The 26103-nt window shown below is 22.1% G+C and overlaps 1 protein-coding gene across 2 annotated transcripts in view; it reads left to right on the top strand.

Moving 5' to 3' along the window:
- LOC105366532 (zinc finger protein rotund) overlaps positions 1-26103 on the top strand; it is a 126177-nt gene that overhangs the window by 24315 nt on the left and 75759 nt on the right. Inside the window, exons 1-2 of one of the 2 annotated variants that reach the window (XM_011505013.1) lie at positions 21703-21758; positions 25403-25711. In XM_011505013.1, coding sequence (XP_011503315.1) covers positions 25598-25711 — 114 coding nt within the window. In that variant the 5' untranslated portion in view covers positions 21703-21758; positions 25403-25597. Of the gene's footprint in view, positions 1-21702; positions 21759-25402; positions 25712-26103 lie in introns of those variants that run through there. The other variant, XM_011505012.1, reaches the window with a different exon arrangement.

Here is a 26103-nt window from a genome sequence, read left to right as displayed (position 1 = left end):
CATATTATTGTGTTTACACATTAATACGTCATTCTTAACACATTTTCTCAAAACAACTGATGGAAAATAGATGAAGGTGATTCGCGATAAAATTAAATATTTTCTTAGTATTTTCTTAATAAGAAAAATTTTAATATTTTCTGTACTCTATCTTAATTATAATTGTAAATATTTTTAATAAGCTTATTTATTTTCTGATATGGATATAATTCTTTTTATTGCGAAATTTTTCGAATTTAACATTTTCCTGAAATATTTTATTGTTTATTTGAAAAAATAAGATACAATTTTTATAAGTAAATAGATGTTATTATTATTTCATTTCAAGGGAAGTGTTAATTAAATTTAAAATTTATTAGTTTTATTCAAAGTATTCTATTATAGATAATGTAAAATTTTAGATATTTTGTGTATTAATAATTATATAAAAATATGTAAATTAATTTTCTATTCAAAGAATTATAATAATAATTGAATGCTTCAAAAATGAAATAAACGGTTATGATTAAAGAATATTCTATTACATAGTGAACCAATCGAGTTTCAAAATTTATATTATTAAAATTTAAATATTATCTTGAAAGAACATATACATTTTTTATGCAATAATATTTAAAAGTCAATATTCTGAAAAAATAAGATAATTAGAAATTTTAATATCATCAACTATAATAAATTTTATTTGAAATCTCATTATGTATTTCGAATATTTTCTAAATTTACTGCATACTGAAATAAAAATTAGAATATATCTTATAAAAGGATGTAAACATTAACCAATATGAGTAACTGCGTAAATACATATGCATACTATTTAGACAGTGTTGAAATAGTTTGCTTATGGAAATGTAATACTTTATATTTATTATGAATCTTATTAAAACAAATTTCTACATCAGTTATGCTATAAGAATAAATGGTTACTTATAAATATATTAAACTTCGGGTAAAATATCGTAATTAATATTCAATATTTTTTTATAAACATTATTCGAATTATTAATGGCAGAATATATTTTTATAATAAAATAATGAAAGCAAAATTTAATTTATTTATATAATAATTAGTGATTGCTAATATGCTCAAATTTATTATATATTAACAATTTAATAAGGGATGTAATAATCCCTTTATTAGATAATTAGAATTTAGATAATTATTGAGAATTAGTAAAATAATGGAAAAAGTAGAAATCTTACAAAAGGTTTAAAGCAATTGAAATCTTATATTGTAAATGGTTTAAATTATTAATTTAACATTGATTTTTTAATGGAGTCTTTAACATAAACTAATAGTAGTTTCAATACAACAAAGAACTTCAATGTATGTAATGTTTAAAACTTTATATAATATCTAATATTTAAGTAAAAAGTTGAGAAATATTTCCGTCTAAATAATCGAGTAAAGTACAAATTAAGAGTGATTCAACGTAATACAATATCCAGAATATGTTATTATTAGTATTCCAACAATATTTCTTACTATATAATTTTACATTAGATCGTATTATATTATGTAGTATTTAGATTCAGATAAGGGATAACGATTGAGAAAAAAGAAAGCCTATATAATAATAAAATGAACAAAAAATGTAAGGAAAGTTATTAATTCCAGAATCTATTAAAAATCAGAGACACGGATAGATGAATAACTGAAGACGTACATCGTCGCTGGTTAATATGATTAAACAATACTGTAAAATAGCAAAATAGTTTATATATAAAAATAAGATATTCTTGGTCAAAAGGCTTGCATAAACTGGGATTTATCATGATACAAAACTAATTAGAACAATAAAGGTAAGATTATAAGAAATGATTTGACAATATAAAGATAATAAAGCACACACATATAGATACACGCGAATACACGTAATATAAAATAAGACAGCGTGCAAGAGAAAAAATAAGTCGCTTTTATTGAATCTTATATAAAAGAAGAATAAAAACAATAAATAGAACTAAGTTTCGTTAGTATATATACTGGCGACGAAAAAGAGTGAGAGAGGAGTTCGTCATCCGACTGGACAAAGGGATCCGCTCGGCATTTTGATCGTCGGCTAACTTATATGTGACTCCCTTTCAGGAAAAAAAGAGTTGGTTTGCACGCATCTACATTGAACACCGGTTCTTCTGTTTCTCTGACACTCCGACAAAATCCGAAAATATTTTTTTTATTTTTTTTTCAGAAATGCAGTCAGAAAAAAATCAATTTCTTTCATTTATTCTTGACCCCTTTTCCCATCTCTGATCTTTTGTTTTCATTTACATTCCTGTTTACCTTTCAAATAAGTTTTTATTATATTAGTTCTATTTTAAATAAAAAAATGCTTACTTAATAATTTATAAAATATCTATAAATTAACCAGAAAAAATTATTATCGAACAGGTAAACTATGAATATTAAGCTTACAACATTCTATAGTAAGACGTTATTTTAATTTAATTGTATATGTACATATTAGCCACAGACGAAATAAACAATTGAATAAATTAGATAAATATTGACTGGCTGGAGAAAATGTGGAGGGGAGTACGTTTCCTACCAGGTTATGCTAGGTCAATGCCGAATACTAATTGGTATGTAACTTTTAACCTCGATTTGCATTACAAATTAAACAAGATATTAACTACACACGATAATAGATGAAAATGCAGAAACGAGTTAGAATTAAACGGTCTTTTTCTAAAGCTTGTTTGGAAAAATGTAATCATTGAAATGAAGAAATGAAGCTATTATAAATGTATATCATTCTTTATTCAGTAATAAATGGCTTTATTGAACCGTGTAAATTTGCAAAAAAACTTTGCAAAATAAATACCCAGTCCAACATGAATAATATGACATTTTCGCAATAACATACTCTAACTATACGTAAACCTTAACAAAATTTTATTTTTAATTTTACATAAATATCTTTTTTCTTGTTACTTAATACTTCACTCTTTTCTATTTATAAATAATATATGAAATTCTAATATAGCTAATAAAAGAAGTTTTAATTCTGTAAAGTAATTTCAAATGCAAAATTGCTTAATGCCGAAATAATTAAATGAATATATATTATTTATTAAAAAAACTTAAATAATTGTAAATTTAAATTAAAATAAAATAAAATTTCAAATATTTTTCCAAATTCCTGCAAGTAAAACCCTCCAATAACCTTTTTTTTGTAAATATTTCAATTTAAACATTTTATTTATTACAATTACAAATAATATCTAATTAAGTAATTAATTACAATTAATAACTATTAAATAAAATTTAATAAAATTATTAATTTTATTATGTTACAATAAATATTTTATAACATGTATTTTTAAGTTAAACAATTTAAATCTGTGCTTTTAATCTGTACATAATAATATTAATAATTCAGTAAAAATAATATATATAATTGATTAAACAAATTTTTTAAATGCTTAAAAATTTTAATGCAAGTTATAGAGTAAATTACTTAACGAAATTAAAATTTATTTATAAATATCTGTATTTAGGTATATTCATTTTATTTATATATTTGTGAATTTATAGAATGATATTAAAAATATAACAATCAAAAAAATTGTAATAAAGTTTTAAAATTTTATTATTACTTTTATATAATATTTACTTTATTTTAAATTAAAACTTATTCTAATATTAAATAATTTAAAATACAATTAGTCTAACATGTATTTTTTACCGATTTAAATTATTAATTAAAAATGTAATTCTTAAAATTTTTGATAAAATATTTGTAAAATATAATAATTTAATAAAATATTAGATAGTTGTAAAATAATTTAAAGGAATTTATCTTAACGAACAAAGCATTATAATAATAAATTTTTTTTTAAAATGTGCTTTCTTAAAAAAAAATCATATACGGGACTAATCGATGTAATTAGTATTCGCAATGCTTATGTAATATAATTAATTATAAGTAAGGTTAATTATTGATTAAGCTTTGATATAATGTAAGTTATATTATTAGAGCTGTACCACCATATGTTGTAGAAGAAGACCCCTTCTGCATTCGATCCCTCTGACAAAATAAGCACCCCTTATCCACAGAGGATAAAACAGACTTATTTATAATTTGATAAAGGGATGTAGAATTAATCGATCGCAACCCCCATAGAGCACTGTATATCCAATAACAACAGTTGATATCAATAATAGTGTTGCATATGGTAAATGAGTTCAGTTTTATTTATTTTTGAATAATTTCTTTAATCGCTAGGATTATTCATTTAATAATAAATATTACATGTTCCAAGTATAGCCTTTATAAAAATTAATGTAAATTATAAATCTCCTAATTATTTTATTATATCTAAAACTATTAAAAATATAGTATTAAATTAAATTAAAACTTAAATATATCTACATTAAATTATAAAATAATATATACTTGGAGCTTGCACTCTTTTTTATAGAAATATTTATAGAAATACTAAAAAATTATTTTAATTTATTTATATAAACTTAATATTACATCTACAAAAAATATCTAAAAAGTAAATAGAATTTGTTTAAGTACTGGTTTAAATTGAAAAAATCTTTTCTTTAAAATTATTTATTTGTATTGTTCAATATTTTTACGAAACGGAGATAGTTATGTTTTTAAAATATAGAAATAAATAAAAATGAATATTCACGTAATTTAAAATTTTTCGTATTTATAATTATAATATAAATAAAAATTTGTATAATATAGAATAAAATAACATTAATTTCTTTTTAACATTGTTAGTATTTCATACGATTATCCATTTTTATCTACTATATTTAATATAATATATATTTTTAAATATTTAAGTTTATTAATAATATATGAAACAAATACTACCGAATGATATCTACACTTTGTTTACAATTCATCAATTTCATTTGTTTATTAAAAAAAAGCATCTACATTATTAACAGTTACTAAAGAAATTTTTCACGTATACTATTTTTGATAATTATCTATTAAATATGTACTGATGAATTTTAGCCTTTGAAATTTTGTTAGCAGTGGTAAATGTTTTATTTATTTTTATAAATTGCGTTTTGATCAAGAAAACATAATATGCATATGTAATAAAATTAATTTTCTTTTCTAATATTTATCATATATTCTATATTATCATTTATATATATATATATATATATATATATATATATATATAGAAGGTTCCAAATGAAATAATTGAAGATGTGATACAATTTTCTATTTATATAAGTATAAACATAAATTACTTTAATGTTAACAATTAAATAATAAATTATTACATCAGTAAAAACTGAAATTAAATTATTTAATTGTTCAAAAAATGGTGCAATCAAAAAATTAAACAAATTTATGTTTAAGAATTTTAATTATTTTAACCATAAAATTTTATTAAAGTATTATCGTGATTTTATATTTGAATTTGTATGTATCATTATACAGATTATTAAGAATAATAATTGCACTACTTATACCCATTTTTCATTAACATGATTTTTATTTTTATATTAAATTTGTCAAAGATATATTTCTTATTTTTATACAAAAATTAAATATAGTTTTTTTCTATCAATATTATGAATTATAATATATACTTTTTCAATTTCATAATTGTTAATGTCAAAATATTTTTATTAATAAAAATATTAGCTGCTATATGATTTCATTTACTAAAACCTGAATATTTTTTTTTAATTAATAATAAATTTCACTTTAATATTAAATATATCAAATATCAATATATTATTTTTTGTTTTAAATAAAAATACATATGGAAAAACTAAATGAAAACAGAAGAAAATCTTTTTACTTTTTTTTATACAAAATCATTCAATCAAAAAAAAAATTTAAGATAATAAATTAAAATTTTATTTAATTTTCGATTTTATAACTTAAATGGTAATACATTAAATGATTTAAAATAAATCAAAGTATACATTTCTAAGTAATCATATTTTATATTTATATTAGTAAATGTATTTATAATTTTAATTTTTTATGTTGTATCGCACACGTAATATAAAACTATTTATTATACGTTACAAATATGATGCGAGGATAACTCTATTATAAATATACAAACCCACTTTTTCAATCAAATAAATTTGGATTACTTTTTCTTAGAAATTATTCTTCTTTTTACGTATTTTTAATTTGGCAATAGTTATATCTAATTTTTTTTTTATTGACAATATTATCTAATAATCTAAGTACTGTAATTTTTAACGGTTAACTACTATTATATTTATTTTGATTACTTCCATTGAAAAACCACAATTATTCATTTCTTTTAACAAATGTTTAATTTAATATAATCCATATTATAATGTTTCTACTTGTTTATAATAAATTCAATTCAAAAAGTATTTTGTTTTGAATAATAAATATTTGCAAATATGATAGAAATAAAATTTTTATATTAAGAAGAACATGTTTAGACATTTTAAAGAATCTAAAAATATTGAGCATATATACATGCTATATTAATTATGAAGTTTCGTAAAACTTTTATTCGTATACTAATAATTTGATCGTATACTTCGTATACTGATTGCACGTTTGATTTAAAAATTTTGATTATATAAAAAAGTACTTTTGGGTGATTTTTTAAACAATGCAAATATAAGTAGTTTTATCTAATAGCTAAGAACAAGTAATATCGTTATTAAAGTTATTAGAAAGAAATATTTACTCTTTTGTGAATAAATTAAGCTTCTTTCAGATTACTTATAGAAAGTTATAATAAATGAGCTAATGGCAAAACGAATAAAAAAATGTTACATAAATTGGTTAGTAAGAAGTACAATTTATGATCAACGTTTATTATATAATTTACTTACACAAGTGATTACAAGAAAAATATAAGGAAGCAATACAAAAAATGAATAGGTACACTATCAGATGTAGTACATTATAAATAATATTTTTTAGAAAATATTTTTTTTAAAAGTTCTATTACGATATGTATTAATCATAATTCAATAAATAGAAAATCTTAGAGAGTAAATCTACAATGTTTGATTTATAATGTCTAAAGGTTGTAATGTTTATAATAATAATTATTATCATTATAAATACGATTTTAATAAGAAGAATGTTGTCATTGATGACAATTGAAATTTTGTTTTTCGTTAATAATTTATATCGTTATTATTTTGGTATATTAATTAACGATAAAATACTAATAGAATTAATTAAAACAATTACTCCTTTCTTATTTCCTTAATAACAATTCCTTAATAACAAATTAATATTAATTGTAATATTATTGTTGAAGGATTATCGATAGTATATCAATCAAGTTTTTAGTTCATTGACATTTAATATTACTTTCAGTTGCTCACATAGTTTGTTTTCTATTTTCTTTATTTTGGAAATTTCAAAAATGTATACAACGATAATCTAGTTAAAAAATTTTATTTCGTATATTCAAAGTTGTATGTTAACAATAGTTTTGTTTACCGCCATAAAAAAAACGGTCAACGCGACTTGCGCATATATCTATATATTTATGAAAATTACAAGAATACAATGATATGTATATAAATATGTTGAAATTGACAATTAAAATCAAAATTTATTGATGAGACTTGTAATCTATATTGTTATATTTGACTTTTAATATTAGATTTAAATCGCACTTATAGTCTGTAATCTTTTTTTAATAAGGATTGGATTTATCAATCAATGATAAATTTTTGTATGATATACTTATACATATCATATATGATATATATGATACATATAACCTTTGCAGTGATCCAGTGGATACTTATTTTGAATTCCGAAAAATTAATTTTTATTTTTTTTAGGAATCGTCTTATTTGATATTTTTTAATTTCAATTAATTATATATCAAAGTATTATATATCTAAAAATAATAAATATTTCTTTAATGTGAGATTAATATTTGGATACATTATTAGAAAGATAATCATATATACGCATCGTATTTACTATATTTTTATTAAGAAGGAAAAAAAGATTCTTGGAAAAGAAATAATGGTTAAAATTTATAATTTACTTTTTACTATAACTTATAACTGACAGTATAATCAAATGTATCGATTATGGTATTAAAGACATAGATAATAAATAGAAAGCGAAAATGGGTTTTCTTAAACTTATTTTAATGTTATTAAAAAATTTTCAACTTCTTTTCATGATATAGATGATGTTTCTTTTTGGTCTTTTATATAATATTATTTAAGAATTTTATTTAAAAAATTTTTAAAAATATTAGATATCAAATACGAATTTGAATGTAGTATATAGATGAACCTTTTATATTGTTTAATTACACCTAATTTTAGAAAATTTTTGTATTCATAGATTTTATATATGATGATAGTTAAACAAATTCGTGTTTATAAAAGTATTATAATTTGTAATTATAATTGTATCATATCGATTTAAAAGTTGAAAAAGTATATTTAAATGATTAAAATATTTATTTTATTTTCAGTAATTTGGAATAAATTATCAATCTCATAAGTATATGAAGGTAATTTACATTTAATTGATTATTTATGTATAAATTATTTACTGATATCCAAATATTTCATAATAAGAATAGAAATGTTCGTAAAATATTGGATCTTCCATAACTAGTTTGATCGTGATTGCTTAATATTTTCCATTCGATTTATTGTAGACTATTTCGATAATATTGTCTTCAAATTTTATATTTTTATATTATGAATAGACTAATTAAAATAATTAATATTAATTATTTGTTGATTTACATCTATGACGATACATCTACATAGAGAATACAGCGAATTATTAACAGAAATTCATTACAGCATTTTCACTTTTAAATTTATGAGTTTCTTTAAACAATAAACAAATCAAATTAATTTACCCGTATTAATTTAGTTATATGCTATTCTTTGAAAATTCATAAAGCAACATTAGAGGTGGCAAGCAAATAAATTTAGTTTTTAATGCTCATAAAGATTGGATTTAATATTTATTTTTGTAATATTTTCATCGATTCCAATAATTAATTACAAAAATTGATTATAAAATGAAAGTTTGTTGATTTTAAAGATTCTTAAAATGGTCGACCGACGTTTTTACTTCCGGTCTTCTGAACTTTTCACGAATTTTTAAGTGAATATAGTGATACAATTTACAAATTTAGTTCTTCATTTCGAGCGTTTGAATAACCATTTATTACACCTATACAATTTACTATTATGGCAAATCGCACTACTAATGATAGTAATTTGTAATAAATATTGTTATTAAAATTAGTTGTAATGAAATAATTAAATTAATTGATTAAAATAAGTACCAAGTATTATTATTCAATTATATAAAAATTAATAAGTTTTAACTGTTATCAAAACTATGATTGTATTGTACTACAATGGCATCTATATCTGATTTAGATATTATTTTATACTTATTTTTCATACGTAGTTTACATATTCTTTAAATTATTCATTGATCATATATTTTTAAATATTCATTAATTATATGTTTTGAGTTCAATTACAATATTAAATTTTGATATAAAATTGTTTTATCGACTATTTTTAATTTTTACTTTTTACTTTACTCTCATTTATTTTTTCATTCGCTTTAAATCTGTATTATCAATATTATCTGTTATGAAATATTAAAAATTTTATGTACAAAATTCTATTTCCCAATACTCATTAAGTTAAGGTTATCAATTTAGAAATAAAAGTTATAATAAATATAAGGAGTTATAATAATTATAAGGAGGATATAAATCGTGTTTCCTTGAGATGTAACAAAAATTCATTTAAATAAGCTGAAAGATGAACTATTTTCATTTTTACAATTGTTGCTAGTGAATCCAGGTTTTTGTAAATGGACGGCATTCGATTGTTTTTTTTTTCAAATTATATACAGTAAGGCAATATTAAAGTGGATGAATAAATTTTAGGTAATGTACCTTATACGAAATATTATTTAATGTAAAACATCAATTAAAATTATTTATAATTATTTAAAAGTGTTTAAAATATTTTTATGTATATAATTAAACTATAGAAAAATTTAATACAGAAACTCTTTATAAAAATGTAAATGCATTGAAAACTTAATGTGTAAAATTGTTAATAGTGTTTTTTAACTCATTTTCTTATTTTTAAACAGGTAAAACATTTAAAAATTGGCTAAAAATATATTTATTTAAATCATTACTGTATTAATTCTATATCATGTACTTATTTCAGTAGTTTTACAAATTATTTTATAAAAATAAAATAAAGTGTTTAGTATTTTTCATTCTATATATTAATATAAATTAATAACTAATAATATATATTTACTATTAATTATAATAAATATTTTTTTGGTTTTTATCAAATGTATACTGTGATTTAATTGATAGTATAATAAAATATTTCATTTTAATAAGCATAGGAATAATAAAATATATGAGGTACTCTAAATATTGTTTACATCATAGTTCAATATGAAGCACTGTTTATTAATTGCTTTATTATTATTAATTATTATTATTAAACATTCCTTCAACATCTTTTCAACAAAATTGAAAACCTATATTTGGTATATAGAGAAATACTAAATAATTTGAAGATAAATAAAGTAGAATAAAATTATTAAATAACTAGTATTTTTAGAAAAAATACTATTCTGGAATATTTATTTAATAATATTTTTAAATATTTAAAGATATTCTCTAAACAACATATTTAGATAATTTCCAAAACAACTTCAAAGATAATTTGTAAAACAATTCAATAGATTTATAATTGATAAATTATATAAAGACTATAGATGTAGATATAATTTAAATGAATAAACGTTATTTAGCTATAAATTAGACAAAATTATTCAGTGAATAAATATATATGTACATAAAATTAACATTATACTTATATGTAATAAAGTAAATATGTAATAATATTACTATGAACGGGAGAATTTAGTATTCTGATTTTGTATTTATTTTCATTTTTAGAAAAAATGGTCAAACTGAATAAAATATGTTTAGGAATAAAGGGATGTACTAGAAAATATTTAACTTTAACACTGTTTTCAAGTCGATCATTCCTAATGGGTCTTTATGAAGGTGAACTTAGCTTTTGTAGTCTAACATAAATCCAATTACAATACCTGTCCAGTAATCAGTTATATTCGATGGAATTCTAGTAGATACAGTATTGTGTTTTTGTTTTTGTTTCCTCAAATCTTTGATACGTACCAGAGTAAGCAAGAATGAAAGTGAGGCAAGAAGCTTGAACTTATCGATTAAAAAATGTCTGCCCTTCAAAATAACCTAGGTCACGATCCGTCCACATATACTCTCAAAAATCTTGAATAGAGCTTGGCATATATGTGCCATTAAGATCTTCAATCTTTGCTAATAATAAAATTAATTTAATTTTTATTATTTATTAATTTAATTTTTCTTCATTGTTAAGAGATAACGTTAATATTTGTATAAGTCTATTGTTTGGATAAAAGTTGTGGCTTATACCAGAAAGTATTACTTCTGATTTTGCAATAAAATAAGGAAATATCAATTACATGTCAAATATCGATTACATGTTACATCAATAAAAAAAACTTTGAATGACAATTAAGAGGTTTATTATATAAATATACACTTCTGAATTAAAGAAATTCAGTTGTTAATACATAAAATTTATTAAAAGTTAAAAAATTGTTTCTTATATTCATCTTACCATATTAATTGATATTATTTTGTAAAATGTAAACATTCGAAAATGAAACCCTACAATTTATTTATAATTTTTCTAAATAAACATGTAACGTGTAATCTAAAAATATGTAAAACTTGTAATATAAAAAAATATTTATAGAAGTAACAAAAAATTTTATATGAATCCCTTTTATGGATTATTATATACTTAATTTTAAATTGCCTTCTTTATATTAAAGCCTATAAATTCAATGTTATATCATATTAAAATTAAATTTTTATTACTTTAAAACTTTCGTATAAACACACTTCTATTAAATAATTTCATAAAACACTTTCGGTTATGAAATTGTTATTAATTATTTTCAAATTTTAATCCAAATTAACTATTTTTTAAATACATGTATTTAATTTATTTATTTATATATTGCTTTGTTAACCTTTTAGAAAATATTTATTTTTTCAATAACCACATACTAATGTTAATTAAATTTAAGTAGATAACCAAAAATTATTTATATCCTTAATTAAACAATTTCTAATCTTAGAAGAATAGAATATTTTAAGTAACATACTTTAACATTTAATTAAATTTTAAATTTATTAATTAATTTACTTAAAATAAATAATATGGATATAAATTGAAAAATGTTTAATATATATGATGCTCATAACTTAAGAATATAATATGATATATATTTAATTTATGTGTAGAGATTATGGAAAAAAAGAAACTGTAAAGAATATTTTTTACGTAAGATTATTAAAAGAATATATTTAATATATGAGATACTCATCACATACCTTGAATAAATTACATTATATTCGAAGTCTAAACATCGTTATAACCTAAAATATTTTTTAGTATTTATTATATGTTATATATATTTATATATTTTCGTGCGTAAGGAAGAGTATACTGTACACTTATATATGTTTGCTTACATTAATCTATGAAAAAACAAGCAAATATTTTTTGGAAATGATAACTAATGTTTGTTTCGGAATATTATGGAAATAAATAAAAGACGATAATAAAACAGAAAAACGTACTGTTAAAAGAAAAAATAGTTTTTAATTTAATAAAACATACAAAAGATTTGTAAGATTAATGTAATAATGATTATAACTAGAATAAAATTATTTTGAATATAAATATATAAAAATTATTTAGTACATATAAGGAATTAAGGATTATTCGCTAGATAATACTCTGAAATACTTACAAATATAAATATATAAGTATATTTTTAAATTGAAAAAATATGTCGATGTTAGATCGTAATTATATTTTAGGTAAATATTGTTCATTGTGCATTATTATTAAAACAAAATTTATTATTTTGCATATTTGTTATGTACCCGTAACGAATATCATTTTTTTTATCATTTGAATCGCAACTATTTCAATATATTATTGAATATAATCAGTAATATTTTTTCAATGCGGTTATTTTTACATAAATTATATTCTTATTGATAAATTTTATATTTTATTTTTAATAAATTCATTATTATTTCAATTATTTGTTTAATTTAATGTAGTGAAATATTTCTATTGCAAAGTGTAGCTTAATAAAATTCAATATTTATAAAAATATCTACAATTATGGTATCTACAATTATAATGATGAGTTATGATTATAATTACAGACATCATGCTAACATATGTACACTAATAAGTGCATTATAATTGGATACTGCATTTTATACTTTACAGTATCTAATTTTGTTGATTAATATTAATAATTATTTAAAAACATTCTTAATAAATATATGAATTTGTTTATTGTCTCATTCTATTCTTTGAAACAATTAATTTTATAATTTTTTAAATATTTTTCAATGTTGTTGATTCTTGAAATTTCTTATTAAACATATTTAAATTTTTTTTATTAAAAAAGAATTAAACCATCTTTTTAAAGCTTTGAGAAGTATATTTAATAAATATTACATTCTCACTTTTATCTAAAACAGGAGTAAAGTAATTCAATAAACTGAAATACTTTTTAATATCAATTCAATAAACTTGAAAATAATTACTGATATTAAAATCAACTGCACTTAAAATATTATATTCTTAAAAAAAAAAACGTAATTGTATTTTTCATAATCTACTCTGTTCTTGTTTTCATTTTAGTAATAATTACATTTTAGTTTTTTCTGTACAATTTGGCCTGATTAAATTTGAAATAAATATATTTAAATATATTATATACTTAAAACATGTATATTTTATTATTACTTTAACAAATAGTATATCGAAATAGAATAAGACATTAAATAACCAATAAAAATTAATAATGATTTACTTATAAAAAAATTTAACAACTTTAATATAGTACATTAATTAAGATAATTATTTGTCGTTTACATGTATTATAGAAATTAAATTAATGTTATATGTAATAAGTATTGTTATTATTTAATACTCATATGAAATAATATTAAATTCATTCATTTGCAAAAAAATATTTCATTAAAAAAATCTTTTAATAAAATATTACCAATAATATAAATAAACTGACATAAATCTTTTTGTAAGTTCATTTTAAAATATTAGTCTTAATTTATGTTTAAATATTTTTATTTAATTATACAGGTAATCTGCATAATTTATGTTATCAATTTTGTTATCATAGACATTATATGAGATATTAAAAATTAAATGTAATGTATAATAGATTATAGAATGAGGAAATAAAGATGTACTATCGAAAATGTGATGAAGATGAATGCAAGCACAAGTATATAGCTAAGTTATGAAGGATGTTAGAGGTGTTTGCCGCGGTGGAATGAATGGCGGAGGGGTGAAGAAATTGGTCTATAGAGGATGAAAGCAATGTGAAAACGGCAAGATCAAGCACAGTAAACAAGGAGAGAAGATAATCGATAGATGCGACTAGACACCGCCCCAGACGACCTTTTACGTCGTCTAAAATGCTTATTAAATCGTGTGGCATTTTTTTTATAAGTCAATGAATTGTTTGACTGTTAGAGATTAATTCAAACAACCTTATACTCTTAATCTATATGAAATTACTAATTATACTTTTCAAATGGCTTGTTTAACATTTTGTATTTTTTTAACATTTTTGGCTTTTTTATTTAAAAAAATACCATAAAAAGATTCTAAAAAAAAAAGTTCATTAAATTACTAATTTCATGAAAATAGAAAAATTTATTAAACATATAATTGGTCATTGAAAAACAAAATAGAAGTTCAATTTAACTATGGAAAAATAAAAAATAATGTTTTATATATTTTAATAGTTTAATAATTTTTTAATATTTTATAAAAATATATTATATTTAGATATTATTTATATGTGAAATTACAAATTTTGTTTTTGAAATTCGTCCTTAAATAAATCAAATATAAAAATTTTTGAATTAAATTAATATATCAATATGTTGAGTAATAGTAACAGATTCTTTATATAAAAGAAAAGTTGACAGCGCTTTACTTCAAAAGTTGAAAAGAATCATGAAAATACTGTAACTGTAATTACAGAATTAAAGAGAAAAAATTGTCAACACATCAGTAAATCAGATATAATGGTATAATATGTACATATAGACACATGCATATACACATGCAAACACATACACATACTCACTTGACTCGTGCCCCCCTCCCCCATGCACATATGGCATACACAAATAAGAAAAGAGTACGCATCTTATGAATTTCAAAACGCTGTTAGACTGGGCATAAAAGAAAACCGCAATCTTTTAAAGCCCTCGCAAGTTCTACACTTTTCGTTTAATAGAAAAAGTAAATATCGTCAAACGAAATAAGAGGAAAACAAAAAAAGAAAGTTGTGGAAGAAAACGACATGAGTACGAGAGGCATGTACGGCAAAAGCAATAACCAATAGGGACGAACTGGGCCACCTAAGAAATATCTTCAAGAAAGATGGAAAAGAATGGAAAAGTTACTGGCCTGCGTTTACTGCTGTGTTCCGACGTATGTGCACTTATCCTTTTCTTCTTTTCCTTCTTTCACAAGTACAATTTTTCTCTAGCTGCCTTAGCCGTAGTCCAGCCCACAACTTATGTAGGTTTCAGTTATTTCTATCTTTTTTGAATCATGTTTTATATACGTCCTATTTGAATAATTGAAATGCAATACATGCTTATTATATATTAATATTGTCAGATATATACCCAACACTTATATCTGCATATATACCGTTCCCAAATACGTAATCACTTTTTATAAATAGTTAACTATATAATATATATCATATATCATATTCAAATAAATAAATAAACATTTAACAATGTTAGAAAAATAGATAGAATGGTATATAAATATACAAATTTACCGGAAGAAGCACTAGAGTAACGACAACAGGCAATCTAATCCGAGACTGGTCGACGCCACTCTCCTGGCGCCAGACATCCCATTTTAACATTTTTAGATAAAAAAAATCCCGTGAAACTTTTGCAAAAGTATGTATGTTAAAAAGAAAGCAAGAAATAGAATAATTTTTTTCATTCTTTTCATTATATCATTTATTGTAACTTCAATGTATTTTTTTTCTTTTTGTCTGTATAGTTACTGTCTCTTAATTTTCTATTTTTTTCTTTCTCACTAACTTGTTTTATTTATTTTTCATGTTCTTGTTTATTTATATTTGTATACAAAAATTTGAATTAAATAATCGCATATCACGCAAATAATAATGTTATTATGAATTTTTCATCATTGCATATTTATATTTATTTCCAAACAATTTATTTTATACGGTTTTTATTTACATAATAAAAATGTTAAGTAATAATATTTTATATTTTAAGTGTTGAATTAATTTATTTTAATATAATCATAAATGAAAATACAGTAAACATATTTTTAAATTCAAATACGCATTAAACCAGTTTTACTTTACTGTAAAAATTTAAAAGCTTAAACATTACTTATTATTAAATATATACAAATATTATCTGCTTAGAAAATATTGATATTATATTTTATTAAATTATTAAAATAGTATTACAATATTTTGATTATGAATACTTTAGAATTTCTTGGTATATGAGGTATCAAATTATTTTACAATACTTAATGCATTAAATAAAATAATTATTTTATTTATCACAGTAGATAGGCATGAATTTCAGTAGTTAACTATTTTATTAAAGAATAATTAAAATTCTTTTTATTATATTATTTATCATATTTTTATTTCCCTATTATAATTTTTAAAAACAATCGCCTGATGAATTTAAAAAGAGTATTCATAACTAATAGTTGAAAATAATTAAATTTGAGAAATTCAGTTAAATCAAGCATTAGTTGTTCTCTAATATACATAATTGAACTCAATAATTTATTTAAGTCTCTGCAAACTTTAGTTTTGGCACATTTCGTATGACTGTTCCATATATCTAGTTCTTTTAATGTACAGATTTCTCTCTCTCGCTCTCTCTCTCTCTCTCTCTCTCTCTTCCTCCCCCTGTTTCTGTCTCTCAATATATCTATCTAATGCTTGTTTGCACGTTCTGCTCCTTACTTTTCAACAAGTGGTTCTCCAATTTAGCAGATGGCTTAGCACGTCTTTAATTTCTTACTACGCTCAAATAATTGTCGCACGCCACAACGTCAAATATTTAGTCGTTTGTTCGTCTTTTCGAGCAATCAGATTACAAAAGTAATATTTTATGAAATACTATATCATTGCTACTGTAAGTAGGTTTGAACCTTAAGCCATATTTTCCAAATATTCTTCATTCCTTTCTTCACTTTTGAAAAACTTCTTTCTGTGAATATCTTGTATGATTTTACTTTCTATTATACTTTCTATTACACTTATTATACCTATTATACCTATTAATTACATAACTATTGTAGATATTTATTACTATATATATACATATATAATAGTCATTTAAAAAATAATAATTATGAGTTATAAATTGCCTTTAAAGATAATTTGTATAAATGCTCGTAATAACTAAATCACGAAATTTTAGATTTTTATTAAATTTTTACTACTATTTTTATCATTTTTTATTTTGAATAAGAATAAACAAGATAACTTTTATCATAAATAGCTGTCAGATTTTAAAAAAAATTGGCGACTTTATTTTAAGCATAAAATTTTAATTATTGAAAAAATATGAGCAGTGTATGGCTTCTACAATTATTTTATATAATATTAAAAATAGTGTTTAAGAAAATAATTTTACTAGAACAATTACAAAAAAATATAAAGTACAGTTATATTAATTTTATAATTATACTTATACATAAACATCATTTTATCGATTGATTTAATTGTTTGTAAATATTTAACTACTTATAAAGAATATTAAAAGTCGTGTTAGTCATGTTGTAGGAAAAAAAAATTAGAAATGATGGTAATATCTTAAAAGTGTAGAATAAAAAAAATTGTTAATTTTAAGAAAAAAGAGATCTCGTTTTTTAATTATCACATGAAATCACATATAATGTTATTTATATTCTAACATAATATATGAATTATTAATCTTAGTTTATTTATTTTTTCATTCTTTCATTCAATACTTCTTTTATTTTTTGAAATATATTTTCAAATTTATATATAGTTTTTAAAACTGAACAAAATAGATAGTCAAGTCTTAAAATGTAAAATTATCTGCATGTTAATATAATAATGGTGATCGATTTCCCGGTGTAGGTAGCTAAAAAACTTCATGAAGATAATTTTTTTTTCATACCAGACTTGAGCAATTACTATTTGAGCTTCTTTCGTCATTTCTATAATTTTCATTTGCTTCAATAACTTATTTATTTTTGGAATATTTATAATATAGGTACATAATTGTAATAACGATATTTTTATTTGATTTGAAGTCTATAGCTTTTATTTAATAGAAATTTGAATTTTAGATATACAACACTTTAATGTAGTTTACATAACTTTTTTGTTATTGTTTAAGTTTCTTCATTATTAAATTTTTGCTTTTAATGAATATATCATGTATTTAATTTAATACTTTTACGATACTTTAACTACTTGTTGACACATTAATTTGTATTTCAAATTGTCTTGTGTAGGTATACTTCACATGTTAATCTTATATAAAAATGAAATATTTAGTTTAAAAGTTTAATAGACAGTTTCTTTTGTTGTAGACAAATTTTTTGCTAGAAGTTTTATCAATATTTCAATATTATCTTAAGAATTTATATTAAATAACAAATATTAAAATTAAAAAAAAAATATAAAATAGAAAACTACTACAAATAATTGAATCCGCTAAATTTTCGTACATTTAATTTTCAAAAGATTTTTGTCATGTCTTATATGAAATAATGACAAAGAAAATGAAAAGTAGTAAAAATATACTTTTAGTTCAGTTATGTTGGTTTTAGTTTTCAGGAGTAAGCTAGATGTTTATACAAATAAACGTAAAAATATAATAATATTCATCAAGATAAATAGAGATAAAATAAATACAGGTGCAATATTCGTGGTCCTCATATGATCTGTATGCATATATGCGTGTTTTTGCATACGCATATACGAGCACGCGTACAGGCTTCTATGGTGTTTTCCCTCGCTTTGCCCCACTTAGAACGATAGCAAATCCACGACTTGTTAGTCAACGCTCTGCGCAGACTGCACTACGCAACAGCCACTACCATCTTCCTTCTCATTCTTGCGATCCCCTTTTGCTTCAAAGACCTTACAAATACCTCTTTCTTGCAGTACTCCACCCCAAGCTCCTTTTATTGTTTTATTCTGTTTCTGGTTTTTTTCATCCCTATTTATTTCTTTCAAATTTATTGTCTTTCCCTGGTCACACCCTTTGAATGATTTTAGCACTTTCAATTTTCAATTCAAAGTATGCACTGTTATTGCACTCGCCTTTTTGAACATACATAGTAAGCGTGTCTTTCTTGCACCTTTCTTCGCCAATATCTATATTTATCTATTTCTTCGATCCCCTTGCTACTACCCTATAGATCTTTCTCCCGCACCACCTCCACTTCTTTTGGTGTCTCATTTTTTGCTACTTCGCCTTCGGTGCCCCGGTTTTTCATTCTTTCTCGCTCTCATACTCGCTATTCTGGGAGTAACCCTCTCGCTCGTGTTCGCGCACCCGCACAAGTAAAAAGGAAGTAAAAGAGCTTGCACAACAGCGACGAGAGACGACGACGAAAGCCGCAACGAAGCGTGCGCGGCTTTCTCTAGTAAGACGCGCGGAGAGAGAGCCGGCTTCCGCTTCCTTATGCTCTACCGTCGACTGCATCAACCAGTCGTGCGGTTCACCCGATCGTGCTCGTATAAAGTAAAAAGATGCGGAAGAGTCAAGATTCTAAGCAATTTGTTCGTGTTTGAATCTTTTGCAATCGCAATAAGTGACGAGCTAGCGATGTAATGAAAAGACGTTTATTATCAGTCAAGAAGTGTCTATTATTAAAGAAAAAAAGCAGTATCGCTGAAACAATATCGTTGAAAATAAAGCTTTCTATTGGTTTTTACTTAAAATAGCGAATTTTGCGCAAAATCGGTTGGACAGGTGCTCGGCCGAACGTTAGGCCGGGCACAACGCCTGTCTGACCGTGGCAGCTTAAAAATCTGCAAAGACGTTGGTACAACATTTATTCACGCAGACATGAAACGGGTGGACAACCGCGGAGGCTTTCCTTCAACAGAGGAGGCACCGCTTGCTTGTCTAATAATTGAAGCATTATTAGCGGGAAGTCAACCGAGGACAAGGTATCGTGGTTGCTTCGTGCCAACGATGAAAATGGAATTCCGATTTCGTCTGAGGGTCCGCACATGAAGATCGAGGGTATGTTTATTAGGGCGTCGTTAAGATCAACCAAAGTTCCTATTTTTCACTGTAGCTGTAATCAGACACATGATTTTTTTAGAATTTCTGCTAAACTATATATTTGCGCCTTTTGAATGTGGTTATTTGTACGAGTGTATTATAAGGGTAAAAAGTGAAACAAAGATCCTCCGGTAAAATTCCCGCGCTAATTAGGTAACCACTTAAAGACAGTCTATTATAATAAACTGCGTACGTAAAGTTCCTAAATAAATGAAGGATATACAATCATACATACTTCAAAAATTTATTAAATACATACAAGTAAACGTATGCTCACACAAGCATTTATCCAAATATTGAGAAATGCGCGTTTATATATATCCAATTGTACATGTATTTGCTTGTGCATGGCTAATTATACGAATATGTACAAATTTATAAATATAAATTTATTCTAAATAAAATAGTAAAATGTTGTGGCCAAGAAGAAGAACTAAGGAATAAAATAGACCATCATTTTGTAAATCATACAGTTCAGAATGATGATAATAATATTAAAAAGAAATTAATTTATTTTATTTCTATGTGTAATAATCACCTTGTGATTTACTAATGTAATAATAATGGTTAAGTTTTTGTGGCACAATAAAATAAATATAAATATATTTAAAAAAATTAAGTTATAAAAATAATACGTTTGGTATTACGTGAAAAATAAAAGATGAAATAACTAATTATGCTCTTATGACTAAATATTACGCAGTTTATAACGAAAGTATCTTTATTTATTGTTTCTCCTTTTTTCATTCTCGCTCTCCTTCTGTCTCAATCTTAATTTTGTATTCATTTTGTTTGATAATTAGTATTTTCAAAAATAATAATTGAGTGAAAAGTTATTCAAATACAATATATGCTTAAATCTATATTCGTTTAAGAACTTATTTTCATAAAAAATGGATCGGTAAAAGCAGCAATTTCTTTATAATTATTTGACAAAAAGTGATGCCTATGGCAGCGTAATCTTTAATATGTCTAGTGTTAGTGTATTATCTAATTCATCACTGGAGATGGACAGTGATTCGTCAAATGATGACGGATGGAACGAAGAGTGTAAAAAATTGAAACACAAGTTTATGTTGCCAAATGAATTCTACAAGAATTTATTAGCAAGTGCTGTTCTCGGAAAAACCGTCCTAAATCGTAACATTAATTTTAAGGGTAATTTAAATACTTTAGATACAACCTTAAAAGAACTTAAGGATATTAAAGGATTAACAGTTAGCAGCGTGCCAGCTTTCCCGAGAAACTTCACTTTTCACAAAGAGGACGCGAATGAGGTTAGTTTAAATGTAATTTTGAACTATTTTTAGTGCTTAATATGCAACAAGTGTATACATGTTTATTAGCGGTTTATGTAGGTATGATTTGAATAGCATATTAGAGCGATGATCTATTTATCTGTTTGATGATAGTTGCAAATCATTAAATTGATATTTATATATATATGCTTGAAAAAATTAAAACGTCTTTATTATACTATTTCATTTATACTATTTTACTAACTCTGGACATATTAATTTATAAATGTCTTTCTCTCCCTTTCTCTATCTATTTTTTTCTATACCTTCAAATTAAATTATGAGAAATATTAAGAATTGTACATTTGTTTATTGTCGTTAAGCTCTTTATCATAAAGTGCTATAATATTACAGGTATAATATATATTAATTTGTAGTTTAAAACGAAACGTTCTCCAAGATATTGAGACAATTTTAATACATTAAATTATTAAAATAAAAATACATTACATTACAAATAAGAAGTCCAATTTAATAATTTATACACAATAACTATATTAATAAAATATCGATAATTTATTATAAAGTAATTTTTTAAAACATTAATTTTCTAATTCAAATTTATAAAGTAATTTATGTAATTGTAATAATTAACATCACATTGTATAGCACAGTAACACAGAAAGGTATTAATTTAAGAAATATTAATGAATTTTGTACACAAAATGTTATGTTCCTTATTTATTTATTTTTACATTACATTATATTACGCATTACATTCGCTATTTAATTTGTTTAAGTTCAAACATTTTAGATTACTATATTAAAATAAATTTTCATGAAGTTATATATCTATAGTCCTATATTCTAGTTCTATATTTAACAATTTCATTAATGGTAACATTTTGAAATCTATTTAAAAATTTTACGAAGATTAATAAAAAGCTGTATAAAGTAAAACTAAAAATAAATTTATGTTTTGTAAGTAAATAATAAAAAATAGATATGTTTTCGTATACTTCAATGAATAATCTTATGTAGTATAGTTATATAAATATATTTCATTTCTACTACTGTAATAAATAAAAAATTTATTATCAAATTTAAATTTAAAATTACAATAGGTCTATAATACTAATATATAATATCAAAATACCTATAATTTTATTAATTTAACATTTTCTAAAATTAAAATTAAAAAAGTTTCTAATCAGATATTTTATAATCATTTTCGATTATATGAATTATTTGAAGTATCTTAACTAATCCTGTTAATATTATATTAGTATCTTTTTATTAATTAATTGAATTTTAATTAATTATTATTGAATTTATATAGTTTTCAATAGTCTAAAAATAAAAGAATATGAAAAATTGCTAATATTTTAATGTATTGGTTTCTTTTACTTGCTAACCAAATTCGTTTTGTAGTGAATGATATTTTATAACTGGCACTTTAAAAAACTGAAAAAATAGATGTTCCACAATACGTTAAAAAATTACAATTTACATTCTTTATGGAATATATAAACGTATGTACTTTTTCGAAAAGTACCAACAATGTTAAATTACATATTTATTTCGCCAAAATCAAAATGGCCTATATCACAAGTTCCATATATCATAGGTTAATTACTGATGAAATATTATAGCACTATTTATATTTGATCGTTTAAATAATTAGCTAACATAAAGAAAAACTTTTCATAATAAAGTATATTTCAGTGTACTTCCAACTTTTTCCACTGCTTCTATTTATATTTTTTTTAATTTAACATTTTTTTAATACTTAAATAATATATATTTTATTTTTATTATATTAATACATTTTATTTCTAGAAATATTTTTATTTATACAAATATTAAAATTTATAGAAACTTGAGCTGTTTTACGCAAATTAAAATATTCTCCCTTGTATATTTCATATATAAAACAATATATTTTTAAATTACATTTGTATGATTTTATTTTTTATTTATACTGTTTGTTTTCTAAACATAGATATATGAATAACTTTATTAAAAATAATGCAATCTATCTCTGTTTACCACTATTACAGGTACATAAATAAATTAATAATTGTTACAAGAATGAAAAGATTTATATTATTTTAATTTTAATGAAGTTAAAATAATTATTTGTTAGATAATATTTCTAATTATAAGCTAAACAAATAAAAATATAGAATAAAATAACTAACTAAACAAACGATATATTACTATAAAATATATATAAAACAAATCATTATCATATTATAACTTAAAAAATTTATTTAATTTAAAACAATTAAAAATGAAGTTATGTAATATTGTTTGTATAAAATTTAACATTATGTATTTATATTTTTAAATACTAATTCCCGTTGAATATAAAAATGCAATTGGACGTAACATAGAAAATGTTTAAACTACAAATCAAAATACAAAATAATTAACTATCAAAATGGGACTAGTAAAATGAAAATAACTTTTAAAAATTCGAATATTTATAAATATAAACTTTAGACAACAGATATTATATGCAACTAAATTTTACAATCTAATTAATATAATAACGCTGTTCTAATATAATAATCCGAGAAAGCAACCACAAAGTAATTGAACATTTGTACAGGGAATTTAAATAACAAGTTGAAAAAATATTATTTTTAAAAGTAAATAAAATACCAGTATAAGATTTTTTCTTCTATTGGTTTATGTTTTCTTAATAACTTATTATGATTTGTACATACAATTTCATAAAATATTTTTAAATTTTTATGCATTTATTTATAACAATATAAAAAATAAAATTTTTAATATTTTATATCTATCTACCTATGTATTATATCTGTCTACCTATGTAACATTAATTTTAGTAATTATGACTAAAGTATAATTACAAATTTATTAGTGTACAATTACACAATATGTTTGCAGATAGTTAATGTATTAACTCTTCGTTGTTTTTTTCTGCCTTTTAATATTTGAAATATATATTATTATTTAATATGTTATTATTAATTTTTTTTTTATTAATACGAAAATATTTTTTTTTAATTCGTAAGCGAATATTTTATGATTTGATATTTTGTTATCGATTGACGTTATCAACAAACGTTATCAATTGAATGTATTTTTCCCAAATATGAAAAACATAAGTTCTTTTAAGAATATTATTTGGAAAGTTACTTAAAGAAAATTAAAATGTATTTTTTATTTAGAATTTTCGAAAATAAAAAATATATTAGTAACTTAAATAATTATTGTGTATGAAAACCGTTATTATATTTATAATTATTTATTTACTTTTTCTAAGTATTGACAATACATCATATAAAAATTAATGTTAGTTTAACTTAGAAAATTATTTTTCATAAATGTAAATTGGCTGTTATTGCTTTACATACCAAGAAACACAGTTATTGCATATGTGTAAAATATATTCAGAGTTTATCGAGTGTTTAAAAATAATAAATTATTCTTAAACAACTATTGAAATTTAATTTGTTAAAACATAAATATATTTATTTCAAAATTATCTAATAATTTTGTTATATGTTGCAAGCATATTATATCCTATATTTATTAAACTTGATCAGAGAAATTTAATAATGAAAGTTTGCAGCATAATTGAGTACGATTGCGTATACATTTGAAAATGAAATAAAGTTAAAGGCAGCTGTATAAAATTTTAATTTCAGAAAGCATCTTTTGCATGGTCAGAAGGGGGTGAGGAAGGTGGAGGGGGAGGTAGTAGTGGTGGCGTCGGTGGCGTTCTTGGTACAGGAAGTACTGCTAATGGTGGTGGAGGCAGTGGGGGAACTGGGACAACTGGTAGCACAGGGGGTACTGGGGGAGGCTCAGGTAGCACCGGACTGGCCCACTGGGTCAGTGTTATGGCAGAACATATACACAATCCGCATTCAACGAGTAGTGTTGTTGGCGTCCATCATCAACAGCAGTCGTCGCCTCAGGCACCTTATCCTTGGAACAATGGTTTATCTACTGATGTGAGTATCTCTCAATTTTTACACTTTTTAGTTTTTTCACCTTTCCATGGTATCTCTTTATAAAATATATTTTACTTAAAAAATAATTTAAAATATAAAAGTATTAAAACATTTGTTGTGCGTAATACGAATTATAAAAAGTTACTTATACGAAATAAGATTATAAAATAATTAATTTTTTTATATTTTACATAAAATTTTATATAAAATTTGTCAATAAATTTTAATGTATATATAAAATATATTTTAACATATAGAATTATTTAATATTATTTGTTACAGTATAATGTTCATAAATGTACACTATGGCTCATAAAATTGATAAAAATGAATGAATATAATATAAAATATAATAATATAATAATAAAATATAATAATTAATAATAATAATT

This window comes from Ceratosolen solmsi, unplaced genomic scaffold, assembly GCF_000503995.2.
Source record: "Ceratosolen solmsi marchali unplaced genomic scaffold, CerSol_1.0 scaffold49, whole genome shotgun sequence".
Classification (NCBI taxonomy): Eukaryota; Metazoa; Arthropoda; class Insecta; order Hymenoptera; family Agaonidae; genus Ceratosolen; species Ceratosolen solmsi.
The sequence above is the reverse complement of the archived record's forward strand: the minus strand, read 5'-3'. Positions and strand labels throughout refer to the sequence as shown.